The sequence below is a fragment of the Hippopotamus amphibius genome, chromosome 17 (genome assembly GCF_030028045.1).
Source record: "Hippopotamus amphibius kiboko isolate mHipAmp2 chromosome 17, mHipAmp2.hap2, whole genome shotgun sequence".
Taxonomy (NCBI): Eukaryota; Metazoa; Chordata; class Mammalia; order Artiodactyla; family Hippopotamidae; genus Hippopotamus; species Hippopotamus amphibius.
In genome coordinates this window covers 43,935,588-43,961,577 of record NC_080202.1, presented here as the reverse complement: position 1 = coordinate 43,961,577, position 25,990 = coordinate 43,935,588, and the positions used below count along the sequence as shown (strand labels likewise).

At 39.2% G+C, this 25,990-nt stretch overlaps 1 protein-coding gene across 1 annotated transcript in view; it reads left to right on the top strand.

Annotated features, from left to right (window-relative positions):
* LOC130840199 (leucine-rich repeat-containing protein 37A-like) overlaps positions 1-25,990 on the top strand; it is a gene marked incomplete at its 5' end in the record, with an annotated part of 49,484 nt that overhangs the window by 4,716 nt on the left and 18,778 nt on the right. The window contains 5 exons of the mRNA XM_057715451.1: positions 8,426-8,497; positions 12,226-12,297; positions 12,911-12,991; positions 22,489-22,560; positions 23,075-23,149. Coding sequence (XP_057571434.1) covers positions 8,426-8,497; positions 12,226-12,297; positions 12,911-12,991; positions 22,489-22,560; positions 23,075-23,149 — 372 coding nt within the window. The remainder of the gene's footprint in view (positions 1-8,425; positions 8,498-12,225; positions 12,298-12,910; positions 12,992-22,488; positions 22,561-23,074; positions 23,150-25,990) is intronic.

Below are 25,990 nucleotides of genomic sequence, written 5' to 3'. Positions count from 1 at the left end.
AATCGTTATCCAGAACTGGGATTGTTGGTGTGAAGACTCTGCAGATATAAAATTTTCATTGCCCACAAAAAGGTTGAGTCAGCTTAAGCACCAGTCAACAGTCTGTGATGACTCTCATTTCCCCACACCCTTTCACCACTGATAGTCTCTCCTTTTTTTCTTTCTTTCTTTTTTTTTCTTGCTGATCTGATGGGTGACTAAAAGGGGTCCCATCTGAATTTGAATTTTTCTGGTTACTTGTGAATTTAAATATTTTATATGTTTCCTGATCATATGTATTTTATCCCTGAATTGTCTGTCCTTTGCCCTTTTTTCTGTTACTATTTTTTATGTCCATTTGTAGAAAAAGCCAGTTTAGATACACAAGTGAATTTGGAAAAACACATTCAAAGTAATTTTTCATGATAGTTTGTGGTCCTATCATTAGTTCAACTTGAATAGACAAGTCATACATGACTTCCGAATTAATAATAAAAGACATAACAGTCAACCTAAAAATAGGGTTTATGACAGCTCTTAAAGAGGTGCCCCCTTAGTCTGATATCTTATTGGATATTAGAGGAAAAAAAATGATACTAGCAGACAATTTTTTTAATTTACAGATTTCCTAAATACTATATGTAGTTTATATTTCCCATGATAGCATCTAAGTTGGAGATTTTATTTCCCAAAGTTGTAAGAAAAATGAAAGTCATCTGGCACAAGAAATAGATAACTTAGTTTCCTCTGGGGAGTGGAGGTGGGGTGGTAGACTGAGGGACAGAGGTAAGAGAAAAAGTTTGGATCGTGTGCTATATATTTTTGGAATTTTGAGCCATGTGAATATATATTACATATTTTTTTAAAATAAATTGAAATTAAAAATTAATTTTTTAAAAAGCATGTGTTTGGGAGGTGATACACTATAGCATGAGTCTGGTAAGGTTTGAAGATTTCTAAGTCAGTTTGAGGTTTATACCTTGTAAGCAGAGGTTCCTAACTTGGGTTCAATGATTCCCCAAGGCAGAATTTCTTAACCTTCCCTCCTGCTCACCCATGTACATCTCTCTGGTGATCTGAAGAAGCTTATGTTCTTGGGATCTTGTTTTGAAATGTATAATAAGTTAAAATATATAGAAAAACAAAGCAAACTAATTATATTGAAATAGTTTTCAGAATATTTTTAAAGTTTGTGATATACTAATAAATATGCTCTTAACACATTAAATAAGAGGATATGGTGGTAGGTCTTATAAATATTATAGCTCCAAGGTAGTGATGAGAATAAATGGTGTTTCGAGATATCTGTAACGTATACGTGGTAGCAGATGATCTGTGATTTCCATTGGGGACCAAATTAACTATAGTGCTGATCTGGTGTGATGTGTTGCCTACATTCAAAATGGAAGGAAATGCTGATTTTAGATAGAGATTTGTGAAAATTGAGATGTAATTTTGTTTCTCATCCAAGTTCTGCCCTCTGGATTCAGTCCACTCTGTTCATAGACTTCTGCCCTAAAACGATGATCCACGGATGGAAATTGCATGCACACTTTTGCATGTGTTCAAGAGAGTGCAGTTTTCTAGGGACAAGAACCATTGCTTTTATGAAATTCTCAAAGGATTCTTGTCTCAGAAGATTGAGTCACAAATGTAGGGGAGAAGAAAGACATTTCTTTTCCTGTACTTATCTTCATGAGTGATGCTAAGTGGATGACTGCTTTAAATAAAAGTATCTGATAGTTAAATAAAAGTACCTGTCACTTTCTGAATTCATTCAATAAATATTTTTGGAGTATCTAGTACATGCCAGCAACTGTTTTACATGCTAGGGATACTGGCCCAAGAGTAAACCAGCCTAAGTATCCCAGTTCTCAGGGGGTTTACAAATATATAAAAATAAGTATATAAGTATAATAAATAGATATAATTTCAAGTATTGGTAAGTACTTTGGAGAGAAAGAAAGTAGGGGAAGGAGAGGAAATCAATTCCAGAATGGCCTACTGTTTGTATCATACACATACTTAAGTCAAACCAACCAGCAGACCAACCCTGAGGCCTCTCAGTTTCCTAGAAGTTACTGAGGTGGAGAGAAGGATAATTGTCAATAATATAGAATCAAGAATGAATGTGAAATTCGGAAGATTGCCTTAGACCAGAACCCTGGTCAGAAGTTAAACGTGGATGTTTCTTAACTGTTACTTCATGCCTGGTTTTGATATTTGCATGGTTGAGAAAGTTTTAGATCTGGCTTTAACTCTGATTCCCCATAGTCTTAAAATTTTTGCTTTAGTCATAATGAATATTTGGAGTTCTACACAGCGGTGTATTTGAGTTCAGTTATTCAGTTATTGCGTATTTGAAGCTCCTTTTTTGGAAATTTTTTGTGACTGACTCATTCTCAGTTTCCACTTTACTGCTAGGTTGAATTTGTTATTGTTATTTAAAACCGTTTTACTGTCCTGTCATGCAGACAACTTCACCGAAAGAAACCGCATTAATTGAAAATACGTAGTCTTTGTTTACTCCCTGTCCCACATGATATTCAGACTCTAACCAGGGTGATGTGGGCCTCAGCCAGTCAGAGAGATCAGCCCCATCTCTTCGCCGTCCTTGCTGAATCCTTGTCAACGTTCAAAGTTATAATTAGCTTATATGAGTTTCACTTTTCTCTTGAGTTTTTTCATATATCGTCATTTCCTGTGACCTTTGTGTGTCATTCATGGTATACACATACAATTTTGTTACATGACATGGGGAGGGAGAGTTTTTTCCAACTTTTGAAATTATGAGAAGGGTTAGTGTAAACATTGTTGGACACATTGATTGGTTTTGTGTTTTTGGATCATTTCCATGGTGATATGAAGCCACCACTTAACAGAGGTGAGAAGACAATCCATCTTAGCACCAGCTGTTGACCATCCCCCCTAACATGGATTCTGACCATCACTGCTGCTCCTTCTAACGTGGTGAATTTCAAATGCAGGTCAGGGTCCTTGAAGCGTTGTCAGGGCTCCAAGTGTTCTTTGTGGGAATTAAAGTCTTTTGTGTTTTTGTTTTAGTGATCTTTAAACATGTGTGTGATTGTATTCTCTATAATAGGAACCACTTTAATAGCTGAGAGTTGCAGAGTTTTCAGGTAGTAATATTTTAACTCTCATAAGCTATTAGTAAAGAATTAATTTATGAGATGGAATTAAGCTATGAGATGGAATTAATATAAATATGTGAGCAAGAGATCCTGAGTGAAAACCAGAATGTTTTAAATGCAGGACTCAATGGAAATAGTTTCACAGGGCAACACAGCATGTGCTCAGATCCCCAAGGCTCCTGAAGGACGCACCACCGTTAATAGTACCTGCAAGGAAGGGGATTCTGTGACATCTTACAGAGTTTCTCCTGTGCTGGCTCTCTACCGAACCGTCACTCCACTCTTGGGATACTGGTTATGTGCCTTCCTGCTCATTAGGTATAAGAAACAGGTGCAAAGTAGCACCCCATCCTCCCCCCAGCATGCTCCTAGTCTTTATTGTGAGAGCAGGCCTTACAGTCCTCAGGCAGACCCAGGTGTCAGGCTTGACTGTGAGTCATCCCTGAGCCCTTCATTCTGCACTCTGGACAGGTCATTGGCTGGATCTCTGAGTTTTCTAATTGACTCTTTAAGTGTCATTTCTGCTGCTCATATACTGAGTTTTTATGACTGCTAACACTTTTGATTCGTATATTCTTGAGTTGATTCTTTTTCATGGATATGCTATGTGCTTCCCTCTGTCTGAGGGTAATAATTATGCTATGCTAAGGTCCTCTTGTGCTTTGTTAACTCTGATTCATTGGCTATAAGCTCTTTTTTTTTTTTAAGAACTTTTATTGAGGTACAGTTAACAGACAATAAACAGCCTATATTTAGAGTGTACAATTTGGTATCTCCATCTCCCAATTCATTCCCCCCCCAACCCTCCCCGCTTTCCCCACTTGGTGTCCATGTGTTTGTTCTCTACACCTGTGTCTCTATTTCTGCCTTGCATTTCCTCTTTCATAGTTGTTAGCATTTGCCTTATGGATTGAGGTGCTCCTATATTGGGTGCATATATATTTATAATTGTTATCTCCTCTTCTTGGATGGATCCCTTGATCTTTATGTAATGTCCTTTCTTGTCTCTTGTAACATTTTTTATTTTAAAGTCTATTTTCTCTGATGTGACTCTTGCTACTCCAGCTTTCTTTTGATTTTCATTTGCATGGAATATCTTTTTCCATCCCCTCACTTTCAGTCTGTATGCGTCCCTAGGTCTGAAGTGGGTCTCTTGTAGACAGCATATATACGGATCTTGTTTTTGTATCCATTCAGCTAGCCTGTGTCTTTTGGTTGGTGCATTTAGTCCATTTCCATTCAAGGTAATTGTCAAGATGTATGTTCCTATTACCATTTTCTTAATTGTTTTGTTTGTGTTTTTGTAGGTCCTTTTCTTCTCTTATGTTTCCCACTTACAGAACTTCCTTTAGCATTTGTTGTCGGGCTGGTTTGGTGGTGCTGAATTCTCTTAGCTGTTGCTTGTCTGTAAAGCTTTTGATTTCTCCATCGAATCTGAATGAGATCCTTGCTGGGTAGAGTATTCTTGGTTGTAGGTTCTTCTCTTTCATCACTTGAAATATATCATGCCACTCCCTTCTGACTTGCAGAGTTTCTGCTGAGAAATCAGCTGTTAACCTTATATATTTGTTGTTTTTCCCTTGTTGCTTTTAATAACATTTCTCTGTCTTTACTGTTTGTCAGTTTGACTTCTGTATGTCTTGGCATGTTTCTCCTTGGATTTATCCTGCCTGGGACTCTCTGCGCTTCCTGGACTTGGGTAGCTGTTAGGGAAGTTTTCAACTGGAATCTCTTCCAGTATTTTCTCGGGTCCTTTCTCTCTCTCTTCTCCTCCTGGGACCCCTACAATGAGAATGTTGGTGCGTTTAACATTGTCCCAGAGGTCTCTTAGGCTGTCTTCAGCTCTTTTCATTCCTTTTTCCTTATTCTTTTCCGCAACAGTGATTTTTACCATTCTGTCTTGCAGGTCACTTATTTGCCGTTCTGCCTCAGTTAATCTGCTGTTGGTTCCTTCTAGTGTATTTTTCATTTCAGTTATTGTGTTGCATATGTCTGTTTGTTTGTTCTTTAATTCTTCTAGGTCTTTGGTAAACTTTTCGATCTTTGCATCCAGTTTTTTTCCAAAGTCCTGAATCATCTTCACCATCATTATTCTGAATCTTTTTCTGTAAGGGCGCCTATCTCCTCTTCATTTAGTTGTTTTCCTGGGTTTTTATCCTGTCCCTTCATCTGGTACAAAGTCCTCTGCTTTTTCATTTTCTCTCTCTTTCTGTGCCTGTGGTTTTCAGTTCCACAAGACAAAATACTGCTGATACTGCTTGATACTGCTGTCTGCCCTCTTGTGAAGGAAGCTATCTAGGAGGCTTGTGGGTGCTTCCTGATGGGAGGGACTGATGGTGGATAGGGCTAGGTGGGCAGAGCTCAGTAAGACTTCAATCTGATTTGGTGGGCAGAGCTCAGTAAAACTTTAATCTGCTTGTCTGCTAATGGGTGTGGCTGTGTTCACACCTTGTTGGTTGTTTGGCCTGAGGCTACTTAGCACTGGAGCTTACAGGCTCTTTGGTGGGGCTAATGGTGGACTCTGGGAGGGTTCATGCCAATGAGCACTTCCCAGAACCCCTGCTGCCAGTGCCCCTGTCTCCTTGGTGAGCCACAGCTACCCCCCACCTCTGCAGGCAACCCTCGAACACCAGCAGGTAGGTCTGGTTCAATCTCCTATGGGGTCACTACCCCTTCCCCCTAGGTCCTGGTGAGCACACTTTCTTGTGTGTCCTCCAAGAGTGGCATCTCTGTTTTCCCCAGTCCTGTGGAGGTCCTGCAATCAAATCCCGCTGGCTTTCAAAGTCTGGTTGTATGGGGTTCCTCCTCCCGTTGCTGGACTCCCATGTGGGGAAGCCTGACATGGGGCTCAGAACCCTCACTTTCGTGGGTGGACTTGTGCAGTATAACTGTCCTCCAGTTTGTGGGACACCCACCCAGCATTTGTGGGATTTGATTTCAAGGCGATTGCGCCCCCTCCTACTGTCTCATTGCAGCTTCTCCTTTGTCTCTGGATGTGGGGTGTCTTTTTTGGTGAGTTCCAGTGTCTTTCTGTTGATGATTGGTCAGCATTTAGTTGTCATTCTGGTGCTCTTGCAAGAGGGAGTGGCTATAAGCTCTTATGTTTGCTTTTGTTTTCTGTGCTTGATGGAGTTGGCTCTCTCACATTGTTTGGTCATTCCTGAGTGCAGTTCATCTTTGTAGTTGAGATGCTACTGCTTTTGTTTCCCAGCTTTAGGGGAGAAGTGAAATGAGCTGCTGGGGCTTGTTCCTCCCAATGGGTTCCCCTGAGAATAAGGCAGAGGTGGAAGGTGCCTTCTGGTGGCTAGTCAGGGAGTGCAAAGCTTTCTTCCAGGGTCCTGGGACCTTGCCTCCTTCCTGACAGCAATTGCTGCTACCTGGAAGAGGACACTTTTGCCGCCTGGATCAAGGAGGAAAGATGTGGGGTTGATGTGTGCTGTAGGCTGCTCCTACCACACGGTTACAACGGTTCACCCTGTAGGCAGTTCCAGGACATTTCTGGTAGGGGAGCATTTGTGGAGCTGTTCCCATGCATTGAGCTAAGGTGGTAATTTTTAAGTTATATCTTTTCTAGCATTCCTGGAGATTTTGGTGGAAGTGAATGGGTGGAGACTAGACATGTTTCAATCTGCCAACTTGAAACAGCACACCTTAGGAAAATAATTTTATATCCCTGTTACATCCTAGAGAAACTCAGGCAAATATGTATCAGGACACAAACACAAGCATGTTCAAAGCAGTATTGTTTTTAATAACTAAAAACTAGAAAAGTCTCAGTGTGCACCAAGAGTTGAATGAAAAAATAAAGTGTGGTATAGTGATAGAGTTAGAAGGCATACACTTCATCAGAAACATAATGCAGACCACACAGGTAATCTTAAATTTTCTGCTAGCCACTTTAAAATAAAAGTAAAAAGAAACAGAAAAAATAAATATCTTTTACTTAACCCTTATATCCAAAATATCATTTTAATATGTAATCATTGTATACATTATTAGTAAGATATTCTACATTTTTTCAACAAAGTGCGTGTCGTAGCTGAGAAGCTCACATGCTGCTGCAAAAAGATCTTGCATGCCACAATAAAGACCCAGCACAGCCTGAATAAATAAATATTTTTTAAAAATGCAGAGAAAAAAAGTTAGAATTAAAAAAATGTTAATGAGAGACTCTACATTTTTTTCCACGCTAATTCTTTGTAATTACAATTTAGTTGCAAAGTTTTATCACAAATGCTTGAGGTGTATTTAGATTTCATAAAATTTATAGTTGAAAAAGTAGTATCACATACACAAATTGTTGCAAACATACTTAAACATTTTGCAGTAATTACATTGTCGGTTTTTTAAATTTCAATTTTAAAATAATTGAAATGAATTAAATTAAAAATTCAACTCTGTCACATTAGCCACTTTCACATACCCAGAAGCCTCATATACTTGGACATGCAACACTACATGCTACAGGCAAAAATAACATTATTTTACAAAATAATGTTGAGTGAAAGAAGCAATGTAGGAAATAATACATGTAGTAGGATTGCACTTAGATAAAGTTGAAGAAGCAGCAAGAGTAAAGTGTGTTGTTTATGGCTGATACAGAAAAGACAAAACTACACTTAAAAAGCAAGGAAATTCTTATGAAAGTCAGGATAGTGGTTCCCCCTAGAAAGTCAGAGAGGGTTGTGATTGGAAAGGGGTACACGGGGGGCTTCTGGGATGTTGGCAGGATTCTTTCTTGACATGAATGGTGTTACATGGGGATTTGTTTTAAAATTATTAACCTGAACAATTACATTATGTATCTTTATAGACATTTTAGCTTTCGAAAACTTTTTAATGGGGGAAGAATCAGATGGCTTCATTTGCAGCGTTGACAGAGTTGTGTATGGGACTTCCCGATAAGGTTTGGGGAAAGATGGGAGGGAAGGACAGCTCTGCAACACTGGGTTAAAACCCAGAGCTGGGTTCTAACAGAGACTTGGTGATCTAGAGAGTAGGCATTAACTATATGATTTGGTGGAAGAATGGATGGGGTGTGTGTGTGTGTGTGTGTGAGAGAGAGAGAGAGAGAGGGAGAGAGAGAGAGAGAGAGGTGGACACAAAGGAGGACGTGAGAAGAAAGGTTTAAATGAAAACAGAGCAGAAATCACCATCCCTAAATTAAATAAGAAATAGGATGTTTGGGTGGCACCATTACCCAGCTTTCCTCCACATATAGGAGTTAGTCCTATGTAGTAAATAGTTGTACTTCTTTTGCATTTTGATCCAGAAATAACCTTTTCATTTTTCAGGATTCTCAGTGACAATCATTTGACTGAATTACATAAGGACTCGTTTCAAGGCTTGCTATCCCTCTGGTATTTGTAAGTTAATTAATCATATTTGTTTATGAGTTCTTATCTATAAAGTGGATTATCTATAAAGTACTTAAGGGATTCAAGTTAGATAATCTCTTCAATTTTCTTCCAGCAATAAAATCCTGCAATTCTGTCAGTCTGTGTAGGACCCCAGCCCATCTCTAGCATTAAATACCTCCTATTCTTTTTCAATTTTTTAATTATGTAGACAAGATATACATTAAAAAAAAAAAACCTTTATTTGTAGAGGAAAAGTGGTGATGAGGTTTGAGCAATAATAGACTCCCCTATGAACCTTACTGTATGTGTTCATATACTCTCTGTTTATATTTTGTGTATGACCTACAATCAAATCTGGCCCACAGTCTGTTTCTATACAGCGCATAAGTTAAAAATGGTTTTTAAAGGACTGTCAAAGAAAAAAAAAAGAAAGAAAAATATGCGACAGAGACTGTATGTGGCCAGCAAAACCTAAAATATTTACTATCTGCCCTTTACAGAATAGGTTTGAAAAAGTTCCTGAGTAAAATGAAAGGAATTAAAATTAACCTCAGGACTTCCCTAGTGACACAATGGTTAAGAATCCGCCTGCCATACACGGGTCATGGATTCATTCCCTGGTCCAGGAAGATCTCACATACCGCAGATCAACTCAGCCCGTTGCCACAACTACTGAGCCTGTGTGCCACAAGTACTGAAGCCTGCGTGCCTGGAGCCCGTACTCCAAAACAAGAGAAGCCACCTGAATGAGAAGCCTGTGCACCACAATGAACAGTAGCCCCCGCTCGCCACAACTAGAGAAAGCCCACATGTAGCAACAAAGCCCCAGTGCGGCCAATTAAAAAAAAAAAAGTTAACCTCAAATTGTCACCTACAGGACAAGAAAATATAGAACACTAACATTCATATGAATGCCATTAACTCATAATTTTCATCATTTAATCGAAATTAAATTAATATTTCAGTGTGAAATAAGCAGATGAATTATATAAACAGTATTGTCCAGAATACATTGTTACTAAAATAAACAGACTATTGTTAAGAATTGTGATGCAGGAATCGTTATACCAATATTAAAAATGTTTACGATGATGGTTAAGTGGTATATTTAGAAATGTTGACACTAAACAAGCATATCAGAAATGTACCTAACAAAAATCTCTCCAGCCTCTTCTTTTGTTCCTGTTTTTTTGTTTCTTCGTTTGTTTTGGTTTGGTTTTTTAGGTTGCGCTCCACAGCTTTCAGGATCTTAGTTCCCCCAAGCAGGAATTTGACCTAGGCCCCCAGAAGTAGAAGGGCTGAGTCCACTGGGCCTCCAGGGAATTCGCTCTCCAGCTTCTTTATCAAGGAAGAAATGCTTGCATAGTAGTTCTGTTTTTTTAGGGATAAGTAGATACTGTGTCCATTGCTATAAAAGCTCAGTTTTTGTCCTTTGTTCATGGCATCCAAAGCTGTGTATGTCATTAATCCTTTTCAAGCCAAGTAATGATCCTCTAGGGAAACAGATTCTTCTTGCAAATTTAAAAGGCTTAGGGAAGTGAGTATAAAGAGCCTCACATGCCACCTTTTAAAAATAGTTATTTTAATTATCAAACTTTCAAAGCCTTAAGGGGCAACCACTTTTGTTTATTTATTTATTTACTGGCAGCATTGGGTCTTCGTTGCTGCTCTAGGGCTTTCTCTAGTTGTGGTGAGTGGGGGCTTTTCATTGCGGTGGCTTCTGTTGTTGCAGAGCACTTGCTATAGGCATGTGGGCTTCAGTAGTTGTGGCATGTGGGCTCTGTAGTTGTGTCCTGCAGGCTTTACAGCACATATGCTGTAACTACTGAGCCCACATGCTGCGACTACTGAAGCCACTGCCCCTAGAGTGCAGGCTTAGTAGTTGTGTCACACGGGCTTAGTTGCTCCATGGCATGTGGGGTCTTCCCAGACCAGGGATCAAACCTGTGTGCCCTGCATTGGCAGGCAGATTCTTAAGCACTGTGGCCACCCAGGACGTCCCACAACCACTTTTGTATTAGCCTCCTTCTCTGCTATCTGGGCTGCAAACCTTACAAACACAGTTTGGAGAAAAACAAGATAACTGCTCAGTGGATTAGGCCCGTCATTCCTTCTACTATAAAATACTTTATAAGCTGATTATTTCATGTTAGCATAGGTATTCTCATTCTTTAAAAAGCAATGCCAATCAATAAAAAAGCTTAAAAAGAATATGCGAATATGTACTATGCCGAGTGTTGTGAACACAAAGATGGGTAAGACAGGATTCCTTTTAGCAACTCCTGATCCCACACGGAAAAGAAACACATAAGCTCAAACCATAATGACAAAGTGCTGTAGAGACACAGAAGAGGGAACCATGAAGTAATAAAACTGCGTTTCTTTTCAAACATTTTCCTCCTTCTGTTCCCTCCTCAGATATTTGTTGATTTTATAAATATTTGAGTTTGCTTTATGTCCATGCATTGGCTTTAACCATGATAGACAATGTGCATGAGCAAGACCTAGTCCATACTTCCAAGGAGCTTATGCTCAGAGGAAATGGGATAAATGGGATACAAAAGGAGCTACATTTTAGAAAAGAAATGGATATGGGCAATGAGAGCTGTAAGTTGGTGTTGCGGCACAGAAGAGGGAAAGAAAGACTTCAAATTGGGTCAGGGAAGATGTTACCAGCACAACGCTGTTTAGATGGGACCTGGAAGGGCCGTTGGGTATCATCACACAGACATCTGAGGAAGAATAAGCTTGCAAAAGGAAGGTGGGAGAAAGGCAAAACACAGGAAGAACGCTTTGAGAACCTGTAGAGTACAAGCAGGGAGAGCAGGAGATTAGAGCCAGATTATCTAGGGCTTTGCAGGCCAAGCCGAGGCTAAGATGCCAAGCCACCATGTTACCACAGCAGTGCTCTGAAACAGTCACTTGGAGGACTTGTTAAAACACAAGCTCCACCCCCATAGTTACTGATTCAGTCGGTCCAGAGTAGGGCTGAGTATTTGTGTCCTCGGTAAGTTCACAAGTGATGCTGGTGTTTGGAATCACCTTTGGAGAGTTAATTGGTAGATTGTGTGGAGGGTGGCTTAGAAAGGGAGAGAGTGGAGGTGGCAACAGCAGTCAGAAGACAGTTCTACCCATCCAGGTGAAATGAGAGACTAAGCTGGAATCAATGGCAGTAAGATAGCTATAGTCAAGAGTGGATATTTTCAAATAAAAGTCAATATGATAGAAGGTATGATATGGAATTAAAGTTGCATATTGATGAGAGGAGTAACTTCCTTTCAAGTTGAATGAAAGGATATCTTTTATTTCTTCTGGTACTGAAGCGGCCTAGAAAAATAGAACTAAATGGGAAGTGTGGAAATATAAGAATATTCACTTTACGATTAGAAATTATAATGATAGTTGGAGATAAAAACTTTGAGCTCATAATCTAGACTATGATGAGACCACAAAAGGTGGAATCTAATCAATTCTGCTCTCAGGAAAGATTACCTCCAAAGTCTATCTAGACCTAAACTTGTATATTTAATTTATGAAGGTCATGAGGGTGAGACTCTTAAGAGAGGTGAAGGCAGGGTTAGGGGCTCTGGAAGGTTCAAATAACATTCCTCAAGATTTGGAGTTTAGACCAGAGCTACTTATTTAATATTATCATTCTAACCTCTCCTAGTGATTGCTACTAATTAGATACCTAGTAGCTAATTGAGGCAATATTTTCCTTTTCCTTTTCCTAGAGATTTATCCTGCAACAAAATACAGTCTATTGAAAGAGGTACATTTGAAGCATTACCTTTTTTGCAGTTTATGTAAGTAACAAATATAACTTCATTATATTTGGAATTTTTATACAAGTTTTTATAAAATTAATTTGTTACTCATTTTGAAATACGATTACAATTACTACTAAAATTATGTAGCAAAGATTTTTGTCTCTAGCAAAGATTAGTGTGAGAAGTATTACACAGATCAGAGTGAATCGTTACAGAGCAGTGGTTCTCAAGCAGGGTGATTTTGCAGGCAGGTGACATTTGGCAATGTCTGGAGGTGGTTTTGCCTGTCAGGCCTCTATATGCTGCTGCCACCTAGTGGACAGAGGCCAGAGATGCTGCGAAACATCCAACAGTGTATAGGAGAGCCCCCCACAACAAAGAATTATCCAGCCCAAGACATCAATAGTGCTGCTTTTCTAGAGAAATAAAGATCACGTCATGCAGTATTTACTGTTTTGTATCTAATGAACCACATATATAATCATGAAACTATAAATCATGATATCTTCCACAGTGAGATTTCTTTAAGTGTATGGAGGGAGTAGTGATGTTATGTTTCTTCACATAGAAATTAGAATTATTACCAAAGGATAAATGTTCTGAAAGAATGTATATTTTTCTTCTTCTGCTGCTTGTCTTTTCTTTGTAGAAATCTAGGTTGCAATTTACTCACAGAACTGAGCTTTGGAACGTTTCAGGCCTGGCATGGAATGCAGTTTTTACATAAGGTGTAAGTAAAGTAGAAGATGAATACATGTAAAAAATTCTGTGTGAGAACATCATACACTTATTGGTTAGCTGGGTGTAAGCCCAGTAGGAATTCTGGAAAGTATGTCTTCAGATCCATTTGGTTTTTTTCGAATGAGGAAACGAAGGTTACAAAGAGGGCAAAAGACTTGTCTAACTCACATGTATGAAATGCTCTGCTTTCCGTAGTACTGATCTTTCGCACAGGCAATCAAAAGCACCAAGCGAAAACACTCAAATTAGCATTGTCACGGAATCCCAGTGCTGCTGCTCCAATACGCGAATGGTCTGTGAAATGCCACGTTTGAATTTACACTGATTTCCTGGTCATGTGCAGAGTTCCACACTGCTTCAAGTGTGTGCAACACAGAGCTGCAAAGAACTAAGTTTAGCACAGAATTCTTCAGGGAGCAAAAGGTGTGGCTGCTTCCTCAACCATTATTAGCTTCTTTTAAATGGTGAAGCAGAAAGAATTCCTGAACACCCACCACAGGGCTCTCCCCAGCCTCCCAGAACATTATTTTTCAAAAAGCATGTACCTCTGAAGTGAATCATCTGTAGCCAATAGGAAGCTTTGAGGTATGGAATAAGTTGTTGTTTGTGTTCAGCTGTAGTGTGAAAAATATAAAGAAAATACATTGCTGTAGCCTGATTCTATATGCAGTACTTTCTTTCCTGACTAGTCTTCAATAAGAAATGTGGGTTTTAGACCCCTTCAGCTGAAAAATTCTGTGATTTCTCTGTGACACAAGCAAATCATAGTGGGTACGTTCAATGGCCAGAAGAGGTAAAGAGCCTCCTCTCCACCTGGCTTTGGAAAAGACTCTTACCTGTCTTGTGGTTCAGAAACCCACTGTCACACAGTTCATTTTAGGTTAATGGAGGTGCTGAGGGTGTCTCTGGAGCTGGAGTAACAGTTCCTGCAGATGCCAATCTGTGGTGGCCTCCTTCTTCCCCTCATTAGTTTGCTGATGCCTACCTTGGGGAGAGAGCACCCAGCGCACCAGAGAGCAGGCTCCTGAGGTCCCTCCACCAGGAGGTTTCAGTAGCGTCAGTACAATGTCTTACACTCACCGCCTTTTCTGCACATTTTATGAGACCAGGCATCTCTTATAAGAATCGGAGTTTCACTATGGTTATGTAGGCAACACAGGAAAATAAACAGTGGGAAATAAATAAGTAAATAAATAAATAAATAAATAAAGGCATCACAGTTGATAAAAATGAATGATTTCATTCAAAAACATCCACCAAGTGCCATGCCCACTGTGTATCAGCACTGTACTAAGTGCTGGGGATACAAACAAGACTAGGACAGGGACTTTGTCTCCAGGAAACTGGAAGGAGGAAGATGGACGTTGATGGGAAAACATATGAGAGCCATTCTAGCATCTGTGCAGCAGGGTAACAAGACTGACAACAAAGTAGAAAATGGGTGGTGGGTTAGAAGAGATTCCTAATGGAAGAGGCAGCAACGTCTCCCTTTGGAATGTCTGTGTTCATCTTAAAAGACAGAAAAAGGTAACGCAGGAATCAGAGCTAACTGGTGTTGGAAAGAAATTAATACTATACTCCTAAAACTCACTCGCCGTTACTTTCAAAAGATTGTCACAATATAGTAAGTGTGTATTGGGGGTAGACCTCTTTCTTTGTTTTGGGTCAGGTCTTTCTAATAGACAAACTAATTTGCTCCAGGAAACATTTGCCATGCTGAGATATGAACTTTATTGCATCTCTTCCAAAGGCAAGCTGCCAAGGGAAGATGCCACCCTCGAGTTGTCATTTTATTACCTATAATGACACATTACTGGGATGTTTATAAGTTGAAGCAGAGTTTTCCCCTGCTTAAATAAGTTTGGAAAAGGACCCCAGCTGAGATGGATTTATCATGAATTGAATGAAGCTTCCACTTCAGGGCTCCTCACTTGCATAGGTCCCCTCCACTGTCCTGGGAGGGGGTCCTAGCGATTTTCATATTCATCACTTTGCATGTCTTTCTTTATTAGATAGGATTTCCCAAAGTAGATGAGGTGTAGGCCTCACAAAACCTTGATTCCTCGCCAGGTTTCAGGTGATTATAACTCGGTAGGTTTCTTGAATGAAGCCTCTAGGTTATTGACAAACACCGGGGGAACTAGTTAGCAGTGTGGCAGTCCTGTTTGAATCTGAAATCTACCTCACAGATGAGCCAAGAGCTTATTAATTAATAAGGTACCACTCTTTGAATGGTGGTAATAATCACATCTCTTTCAGATGAAATCAGGAATGAAATGTATTTTGGAGAACCAGCAGTGGTTGGTAATCCTAAATGTTAAGTATACTTTCTTTTCTGAGATTAAAGTGCTTCTCCTTCATTCACCTACACAGGTCCAGACTGATGGCTTATTTTTAAACATTTTTTTAGTCACATCATTGGTTCTAGCAACACAAACTCCATGAGTTTTAGAAACTGAAGGACTCTACAGTGTCAAAAGGCAATATAACTCATCCAGACAGAGCACATTCACATGCTGGCTTGTCTGTGGTACATCGATATTGTACCAAGGACATGAGCACTGAGAGAGATTAAGAGGAAACTCCAAGGCTTATCCCTATTATTTACCCCTCGGTTGAGAATATCAATGAGATAGGTGTGGCCACACTGTGAAGGCAAATTGAGCTGGGGTCCCAGAGCCGCCCTCATGCTCCCCCAGTCAGCCAGCATTGGTTTCCTTTAGAAGCTGTGTGCACACAAAAGTTTACACTGTTCAGGGTGTTGTTATCACTGTTTAGTATGTACTGGCATCCTGGCAGCTTCTCAGATTCAAAAAGGCATACACATTAAAAATGAAAATAACTTGGGTCTGGCCTTTGGGGTGATTTAAGGTGGCTGTTTTATTTGTAAGGGTTCCAAATGTTGAGACTGTCACACCCAGCAACTACTATACTTTTCTTCTCCCAACTACATCTTGTTCTTCCCACCTGTATAACAAGGTATCTTCTTTTTCTCAGAAGCATGGTAATTCTCCCGTGCCCTGTAACGTTTCTTTAACACCTACACTTCTTAGGTGCTTATTATGTTCCAGGCAGTATACTAAGTACTCGTACTTATTACACAGGTAAGATAGTGTGCCTAAGGCTTTTAGCATAGTGCTTGGTACGTGGTAAGTGCTGAATACATATGACCTCACAATTCTATTTTCCCAGCAGCGCTTATTATCCCCATTTTGGGGATGAGGAAACTGAAACTCAGAGACGTTGGATAACTTGCTAGATTCACACTCTTAATAAGTGGCAGAACCACTTCTGAGCTTTGCAAGCAATTGTCTACGCAGCTCTTCATTTTCTTGTAATAGGAGCTAAATAATGACCACTTGGCTTTTTCTGCATTGTATCTTGAAGTTGGCTTCTAACTTGAATAGGCCCTTTAGAGCAGAGAGCTTTTTCCCTGTGAGAATTTAACGGCTCTGGAGCTCCTGGCCGTGCGAACTCTGGGCATCCCCAGAGTTTCTGCCAGTGGCCAGTGGAGATATGACATCATTACTTCTGTTTGGTTTTTTTCATAAATTTATTTATTTATTTATGTATTTATTGGCTGTGTTGTGTCTTTGTTGCTGCGCGAGGGCTTTCTCTAGTTGTGGTGGGCAGGGGCTATTTTTGTTGTGGTGCACGGGCTCTAGGTGCATGGGCTTCATTAGTTGTGGGACATGGGCTTAGTAGTTCTGGCTTGCGAGCTCTAGGTGCAGGCTCAGTAGTTCTTGTGGATGGGCTTAGTTGCTCTGCATCATGTGGGATATTCCAGGACCAGAGATCAAACTGGTTTCCCCTGCACTGGCAGGCAGATTCTCAACCCCTGCACCACCCGGGGAGTCCCAACATCATTACTTCTGAGCACCTACTCTGAGCCCAGCCTATGCTAGGTGCTTTGCATACACTCTTTTCATTTCATCCTCAAATTGCCTTATGAGGTAAATGGTACTAAGTAAGACTCAGAGATGTTCATTGCTCAAGTCACTGTACCAGACAGTGACAGCCAGAATTCAAACCCAGGTCTGCCTGATTCCACAGCCCTTGCATCTTCCTCTGTTCCTCACTGCCAGGGACTCTACTTCAAGGCTATTCTCAGAACTTGACTTAAGATACAGATTCACCATTTCAGATTCTTTCGGATTTTCCTCCTGAGAAAGGGTTTACATGATGCAGTTGGACATCCTGTATTGCAGAGCCTCTCATGGGGAGTCGTGTTCTCATGGACCTATGTAGATGAATAACAGAAGAGGGTTACTCCATCCCAAACTACTTCACACATATTGGAACAGGGTCTAGGTCACTCTGCTTATTTCTTTGACTACCTGCCCCCTGCCTTGGGATTCTAGCATAGAGATTTTAGAGTTGTCTTATTTTAAATTTATTTTCACTGCCTGCTTTGGACATTTTTTCAGTTAAAGCTCTTAGGATTTCCGTACATTCAGGACAGTGATGACGTGCTTCAGTCCTCAGTTCTTCTGTGTCTCCTCAGTTAATAAAAAGGAAATGTAGTCCATCTGTCTGGACCTGTATAGAAGAATGTGGAGAAAAAAAAATAGCAGGGAAGAAGTGTTCCCTTATTTTGTGAGCTTCCTTTAATCTCTCCCATTGTTCTACAGCAAAAGGCTCATGCAGAAACATCTGAATTTTCTTCTTCAAATAAGATATATTTTTAAGAACCATTGAGAAGAACATTTTTTAAACTTTGACTCTGAGATGGTCTTTTGAGGCTAATAAACACTGTTGCCACATTTTACTTCTGTAAAGATAAGCTCATGAATATCAAAAAGGCAATGGACTAGGAGTCAGCATACCTGTTGTCTGTAAAATGAGGAAGTTGAACCAAAATGGAAATAAGCTCTAGTGCAGTGTCCACTGTGAATCTAAAACCATCTGTGCTGTGGTTTGTGGGAAATCAGTTGCTGTAGGGTCCCCAAATTGAGCTATTGACTCCGTTCTCACTCATTCTCCCCGTTGCCCAGGCACAAACTTAGTGAATAAAAGATGGCACTAAAGACAGGAGGAAATAGGATAATTTGGCCCCATAGTTTGATTTCATTAGGGATAAACACAAGGATATTACTCTGTTAGAGAAGGGCTGCTTGGTTGAGAAGAAACACTGAGCTTATGGGACCAAGGCCGTGGACCTCTAAAGAAAAGTGAAGGGTTAGAGGACTGCGATAATTTTGGAGGAAGGAGAACACACTGCTAAATTGTTTTGACTCATATTGCTTTATAGTCATTCTTGATGACTGGGGAAAAGTGGGCAAAGGAAGATGTAGAGGTGAAGGAATTTACTTGCACAGGAGCACACCAGTGATCTGGCAGGATTTAATGCCAATTTTTTTCTCATAGCCTCAAAGTTTGAGGAACTGTGCTTAACCAGACATGTGACACTCACATTCTTTCTAACGTTATCATACTGGCTATTAACTGAGTGTTACAAATCAAACAAGTTTAATTGTACTAAGAAAATCTAGAAGAATGGGCTACAGTAGGAAGCATAGGGGACTTCCCAAGGCAAGAACAAGCTGCATGGCTCCCAGCCTCACCACTGACTGCCTCTGACCTTGGTCACGGAGCAGTCTGAGCCTTCACTCCTGCTTTCTCCATCTGCCAACATGTTTGGTCTGCAGCCAACTGGTGTCCTGTATTTCACAAGATACTTTCTTTTTCTTGAGATATAATCCACATAATGTGAAATGGGACATTTTAAAGTCAATGATTCAATAGACAGACAGTTTCATCAGTTCCACAAAGAGATACTACACCCATGAGCTATCACTCTCCATTTCTTCCTCCTCCCAGGCCCTGGCAACTACGAATTTGCTTTCTGTTTCTACAGATTTGCCAGTCCTGCACACTTCATACAAACAAAATATGTGGCTTTTTTGTGTATCTGGCTTCTTTGACGTAGCGTTATTTCCAAGGTTCATCCATGTTGTAGCATATAGCAGTACTTCACTCCTTTTTAAGGCTGAATGATATTCCATTGTGTAGATATGCCACGGTTATTCTTCCATCCATCAGTTAATAGACATTTGTGTTGTTTCCACTTTTTGGCTGTTATGAAGAATGCTGCTTTGAACATTCACAAGTTTTTGTTTGGACATAGTTTTTAAAATCTTTCTTGGGTGTATAGCTAGGAGTGGAATTACTGGGTCACAGGATAAGTGTTAGCTGAACTTTCTCAAGGACCTGCCAGACTGTTTCTTGCAGTGGCTGCACTATTCCCACCAGCAATGTATGAGGTTTCCAGTTTCTCCATATACTCGCCAGCATTTGTTATTGTCTGTTTGATTATAGCCATGTTAGTATTAAGTATCAATAGTATCTCATTGTGGCTTTGATTTGTACTTCCATAATGATTTAAGACATTGAGCATCTTTTCATATGCTTATTGGCCATCTGTATATGTTCTTTGGAGCAATTTAAAAATTACTTATCTTTTTATTGAGTTGTAAGAGTTCTTTATATTTTCTGGTTGTTCTGAATACTAGACCTTTATCAGATATATGAGTGGCAAATATTTTCTCCCATTCTATGTGTTTTTTCACTTTCTTGATAGTGTCCTTTGAAGCAGAAGCATTTTTAATTTTTATAAAGTCCATTTCATCTCTGTTTCCTTTGGTTGTTTGTGCTTTGGTATCATATCTAAGAAACTGCTGCCTAATGCAAGGTCATAAAGATTTATTCTTGTGTTTTCTTCTAAGAGTTTTACAGCTTTAGCTCTTACATTTGGATATTTGATCCATTTGGAGTTAATTTTCATATATGGTGGGACGTGGAGGAGTCCAGCTTGCTTATTTTGTGTGTGGATGTACACTTGTCCCAGCATCATTTGAAAAGACTGTTGTTTCCACATTGAGTTGTTTTGGCCCCCTTGTTGAAAATCAATAGACTATAAATGTGAGGGTTGACTTCTGTACCGTCAATTCTGTTCCATCGATTTACATGTCTATTCTTATGCCAGTACCACACTCTGACTGCAGTAGCTTTGAACTGAGTTTTGAAAGCAGGATGTGTGAGTCCTCCCACTTTGTTCTTTACCAACATTGTTTGGGTTATGCGGTTTCCTTGAACGGCCATATGAATTTTAGAATTCGCTTGGCAATTTCTGGAAAGAAGTCAGCTGGGATTTTGATAGGAATTGCACTGAAACCATACGCCAATGGGAAGTAGTGAAATTTTAATAATATTCTCTTCCGATCCGTGAACACAGTGTGTCTTTACATTGATTTAGATCTTCTTCAATTCTTTCAACAGCTTTGTACTTTTCAGTGTGACTCTTGCACTTATTTGGTTAAATGTTTTCCTGAGTACTTTATTTTTTTGATGCTGTTACACATGGAATTGTTTTCTTAATTTCATTTTTGGATTCCTCATTGCTGGTGTATAAAAATACAGCTCGTTTTTGCATATTGATCTTCTATCCTGCAACCTTGCTGAACTCCTTTATTAATGCTAGCAGTTATTTCCGTAGATTCCCAGGAATCTGTCTTGTGGTCGTCCAGCTTCCCAGCAATATGTGGGGACATTTCAAAGTCTCTGTGGACATCTCATGCCTCAGCTCTTCTTTTTAAGCGTTTTGGTTAGGCTGTTTTTTGCCCCAAAGTGTCATCCATTGCCTCATGCAACTGCCATGTTAAAGTATTTACTTGAAAATGTGTTCCAAAACTGCCACCTGAGGAGAGGCTTTTCATTCTAGGCAGCTCTCAGTCAGGTCAAAGGCAAGGCTTTCAAGCGAGGTCTTCCAGGGAACCACCAGACATGTAAAACAATGGCAGTTCTTTGGGAATGAGGCTTTGAAGGGCCTCCCAGTCCATTCTGCCCCCTCTGGTACCAGGGATGTGGGCTATTTTTCAAGGTTACCGCTGGCATGGAGAGCAAAGGTCAAGGACAAATTAAAGCAACACAGATCTCATTGTTCTTATAGAAATTCATTCATTTTCCTTGAATAAGTTGTCCCCCTTGCCGTTTGCTGCAAGCCCATTGGTTAAATTGCCCGAGTTCAGAAAAAGTTGATTCTGACCCATTTTTGCCAGTTTTGTTGTTGTCGTTGCTTTTAGGGAGGGACAAATTTTCAGATGTCCTTACTCCATCATTTTTACTGATTTGCCTGCAACATTTTAAAAAATCTCTAAAGTCTCAATGAGCATAGGCTAATTAATATTTATCATGGGAGATGATTGAGGAAAAGAAATAAAAAGAGAAAATAGAATTCTCATAGATGCTCTCCCACATGGGCAGATGAAGTTTGAAAATGTATTTCTGTATTTATTGCTCTCAAAATTAAGGTTAAAATAACAGATATTTTAACCCCCTGCCTTTTTTTTTTTTTTGCCCCTTTTTTTAAATACAGGTTAAACACAGGCTTTAGAGTCAGAACTGAGTTCAAATTCCAGCTCTGCTTCTTCGCTTGACGACTTAGGACAAGTTATATAATTTCTCAGTCCCTCAGTTTCCTTAATTGTTAAATGGGGTAATATATCTATCACATAAGGTTACTGTGAAGATTAAATGTGAAATGCTGATCACACATGCCTGGCAACCCAAAAGATATTAGTTGTGATAATTATCTTTATAATAGTCTACCAAAATATGCTAATATTTCTTGAGTAGAATTAGCCTAAAGGCAGATTTTGTTTTCTTTCTTCCTGTTTCTTTTGGTTCTTTTTTTTTTCCCCCTATGTGTCTTAGAAAATCGATTGCAGCATTTTGGAATAAAAATTTGTTCCCCAAAATGAATTTGTTCATTTATTGATGTATAAACAAAATGTTATTTATTTATTCAACAACCATTTATTAAATACCTAGTAAAGAATAGGCACTATGTCAGGCACAGGGATAACAATGAAAATGAAGTGTGGTCCCTGCTCTCAAGATGCTGATAACCTAGGAGACTGACAAGTAAGCAGGTGATTACATACACAGGAACAAAGGCTCTGATACAAGGATACACATGGGACTCCATGATGGGAGTATGGCTTTCACCAGTTCCTTTTGGATTTACGTCTTCTTTGGCTTCAGAATGAAGGAATTGGTCCTCTTTTTGTCTTTAACTGGGTAGTTTAAACCATGAAATTTAAAAAAATTTCTAGATATGAAAAAAAACCACCTTGAATTATAGAAGGCACTAGAAATAGTATTTCTTACAGAGCAAGGGCTTGCTAGCAGCATAGTCACTTCTAGGATTTTTGACCTGAAAAGTTCCTTGGCATATTTGTTCTTTGCTATCCACTTTTTTCCTATTGTGTTTTTCTGTTTCTCTTCTCCACTTTATCATCTAGAGACCTGGGTAGTTCCCAAAGCAAGAATGCTTTACGGATTCTAAGGGTGATTCATAGGTAAAGACAGAAAATGATTTTTTTTTTTACCTTCAAGTTCCATACCAAAAAAAAAAAAAAAAAGAATGCAAACTTTCATGGAAGTAATTGAAAATGCCAATAATTTTAATTCCATCCCATTTTCCAGAATTCTCAATCGTAATCCTTTGACAACAGTTGAAGATTCTTACCTTTTTAAATTGCCAGCGTTAAAATATTTGTAAGTATTGCAGTTTCATGGCTCATGAGGTAATTTCTGTTCTTTTTTACTTTCGTCAAAGATTGAGTATTTTGGCTAAAAAGCCATAATTTAAATTTTAACTGGGTTATTGAAAGAAGAGTTATTGGCAAAGAAAAGGATTAAGAAAGAATATGTATGCGTAAGACAGCCAGCAGAGGAAGCGAACAGTGTTGAAGAGCACATATAGATATGGAACATGTAGATGCATGCAGGACTATTGTTTATCCCAGAAAGCAAAAAAAAAGAGTGATCAAAAGAGGTAGATGCAATTGAAAACAAAAAATTAGGATAATAAAACAAAATTGTACTATTCAGCACCAAGGTCATTAATATGATGATACAAACTTAAATTTCTTCCCTAAGAGCTGTTTGGAATTATCAGCTATGGCAAATAAGAAGCCAGAATTGAAGGAATCACATGTTAAGTATCTTTTTGAGTTTAGAATTTTTGTCTTTCGGTTTATATCATTGCATGTTTGGGCTTCTCCTTCAGAGACATGGGAAGAACACACGTGTCACTTACAACAGTTGAAAGCATCCTGATGATGAACCTTGAATTGGAGAAACTGTAAGTTGGTTTTCTTACATTTATTTTCACTCAATTGTTTTTATAGGCTTTTTTTCATTATTTTCTTAAGTCAGATTTCTTTACGTACGAGGGTGAGTCAAAAATTATCTGTACTCTGGCTGTAGAATTTATAGAAGTTTTAACATAACTGGAGGAGTGTGGATAAATTTTGACTCACCCTCGTATAATTGTCATTGAATGAAATTCACTGTTTCTAAATATACAGTTTGATGTGTTTTGACAAACGTATAGTTCTGTAGCCACCACCACATCTGAGATATAGAAAACTTGTGCACTCCCAAAGACCCCTCATGTCCCTTTGCAGTCAAGCCAACCTCCTCCCACTACCAGCCCCTGGCAACCACCCGTCTGATTTCTGTCCATGTAGCTTTGTCTTTTCCAGAATATCTTATTAATGAAATCATGTGGTATGTGGCCTTTTCTTTTTGGCTCCTTTCACGTAGCCAGTCTCTTTGGAGAGTCATCTATGTTGTTGCAGCTGTCAGTAGTTCATTCCTTTCTACTGCTGAGTAGTAGTCTAGTTGTGTGGATATACAGGTTGTTTACACATTCATCATTTCATGAACATTTGAGTTTTTCTCGTTTTTTTGGCTGTTATGAACAAAGCCTCTAAAAACACTCATGTGTGTGAACATGTTTTCATTTCTTTGGTGTAAAATCCCTAAGGGTGGGTTGCTTCATCACATGCTAAGTGCATATTTAACTTCTTTAGAAACGGCTACACTGTTTTCTCAAGTGGCTGTGCCATTTTGCTTTCCCACCAGCCGTCTGTGAGAGTTGCAGCTGCTCCACGTCTTCCTCTGATCCTTGCATTTGTTTTTAAACAAAGTTTAGCCTTTCTAGGAGGTGTGTAGTTGCATTTCGTGGTTTTCACTTGCTTTTCTCTAATAGCTGATGATGTTGAATGTCTATTCATGTGCAAATATCTTTTTAAGTGAAGTGTCTATTCAACTCCATTTTTAATTGGCTATTTATATTGTTTTAAGTGTGCTTTATATATAAAGCAATGGAAAAAGTCCTTTAAGATACGTGTTTAATAAATTTCTTCTCCCAGATTGTAACTTACCTTCATTGTATTAATGTGTCTCAGAAGACCAGAAGTTTTACAATTTTGATGAATTCTAAGTTAGCAATTTTTCTTTTTTTTTTTTAATATTTATTTATTTATTTGGTTTTACTGGGTCTTAGTGGTGGCAGGTGGACTCCTTAGTCGCAGCTCGGGGGATCCTAGTTGTGGGTCACGGGCTTCTTAGTTGGGGCCTGTGAACTCTTAGTTGCTACATGTATGTGGGATCTAGTTCCATGATCAGGGATCAAATCCGGGCCCCCTGCATTGGGAGGTTAGAGTCTTAACCACTGCACCACCAGGGAAGTCCCTTAGCAATTTTTCTTATATGGTTTGTGCTTTTTTGTGTCTTATCTAAGAAACCTTTGTCTGAGACCCATTGTCTAATCCAGAATCACAAAGATTTTCTCCTGTTTTCTTCCAGAAGTTGTATAGTTACATTTAGGCCTATGATTCATTTGGAGTTAATTTTCATATATGGTGTGTGGGAAGGGTCAAATTTCATTTTTTACATTTTAAAAATCTATTTTTGTAGGGCCCTGTTGTGACAATTTATTACACAACTGACAGCACCTTAAATTGTGCCATCCCCCCTCCAATATGGCAAGCAAATAGAAACCTCCTGTTATGGCAAGACTAGTTGAAGGGATTGCATGAGATTAGTATGGGGAAAGGGCCCTGCGTTTAGCAGTCTGTTCCAACCATCTTTGTCAGGTCAGCGGACAAGTGACTGTCATCACCACACTGTCAAATCTGTTGGTCACTGCTCTAGCCTCATCTTCCTCAGCGTCCCACAGCACCTGCCACAATCTCGATCCCTCTCTTGTCAGCTCGATGCCTTCCTCTCTGGGTATTCAAAATTACTTCCCTATATAGCTACACTACTGTTAATACACAGTAGTGAAGAAATTAAATTCCTACACAATAATATGACCTCATAAAGAGTTGCTATGCAGATTTCCCCAATTGTCTCTATTATATAATATTTATTTTAAAAGCTCTTTGAGGTGTAATTGACATACAGTAATCTGTGTTGACACACACACAGACACACACACACACACACACACACACACACAGACACACACACACACACACCATGAAGGCATCACCAAAGTCAAAATGTTCATCACCTCAAAATGTTGCTTGATATCTCTTTGGAATTCTTCTTTCCCATCATTCCTTGCCCTTCCCAACCCCCATGCAACCATTGATCTGCTTTCTGTTTGCATTTTCTAGAATTCTATATAAATGGAATCATACAGTGTATACTCTTTCTAACTGGCTTCTAACTCAGCATGATTATTTTAAGGTTCATCCCTATTGTTCTATATGTCAATATTCATTTCTTTTTCTTGCTGAATAGTATTCCATTATAGGGATATACCACCGTTTATCTATTCACCATGGATGGACATTTGAGTTGTTTCAGTTTTTGTCTGTTACAGATAAAGTTGCTATGAATGTTTGTGTACAAGTCTTTGTATGGATGTACACTTCCATTTCTCTTGGGTAAATACCTGCCAGTAGAATGGCTGGATCATTGGTAGGAGTATGCTTAAGTCTTTTTGTTTGTTTGTTTTGTTCTTTAATTTATGTTTTGTTTATTTTTTTGGCTGTGTTGGGTCTTTGTTCCTGTGCATGGGCTTTCCCTAGTTGCGGTGAATGGGGGTTACTCGTCTTTGCAGTGCGAGGACTTCTCAGTGCGGTGGCTTCTCTTGTTGTGCAGCCCAGGCTGTAGGTGCATGGGCTTC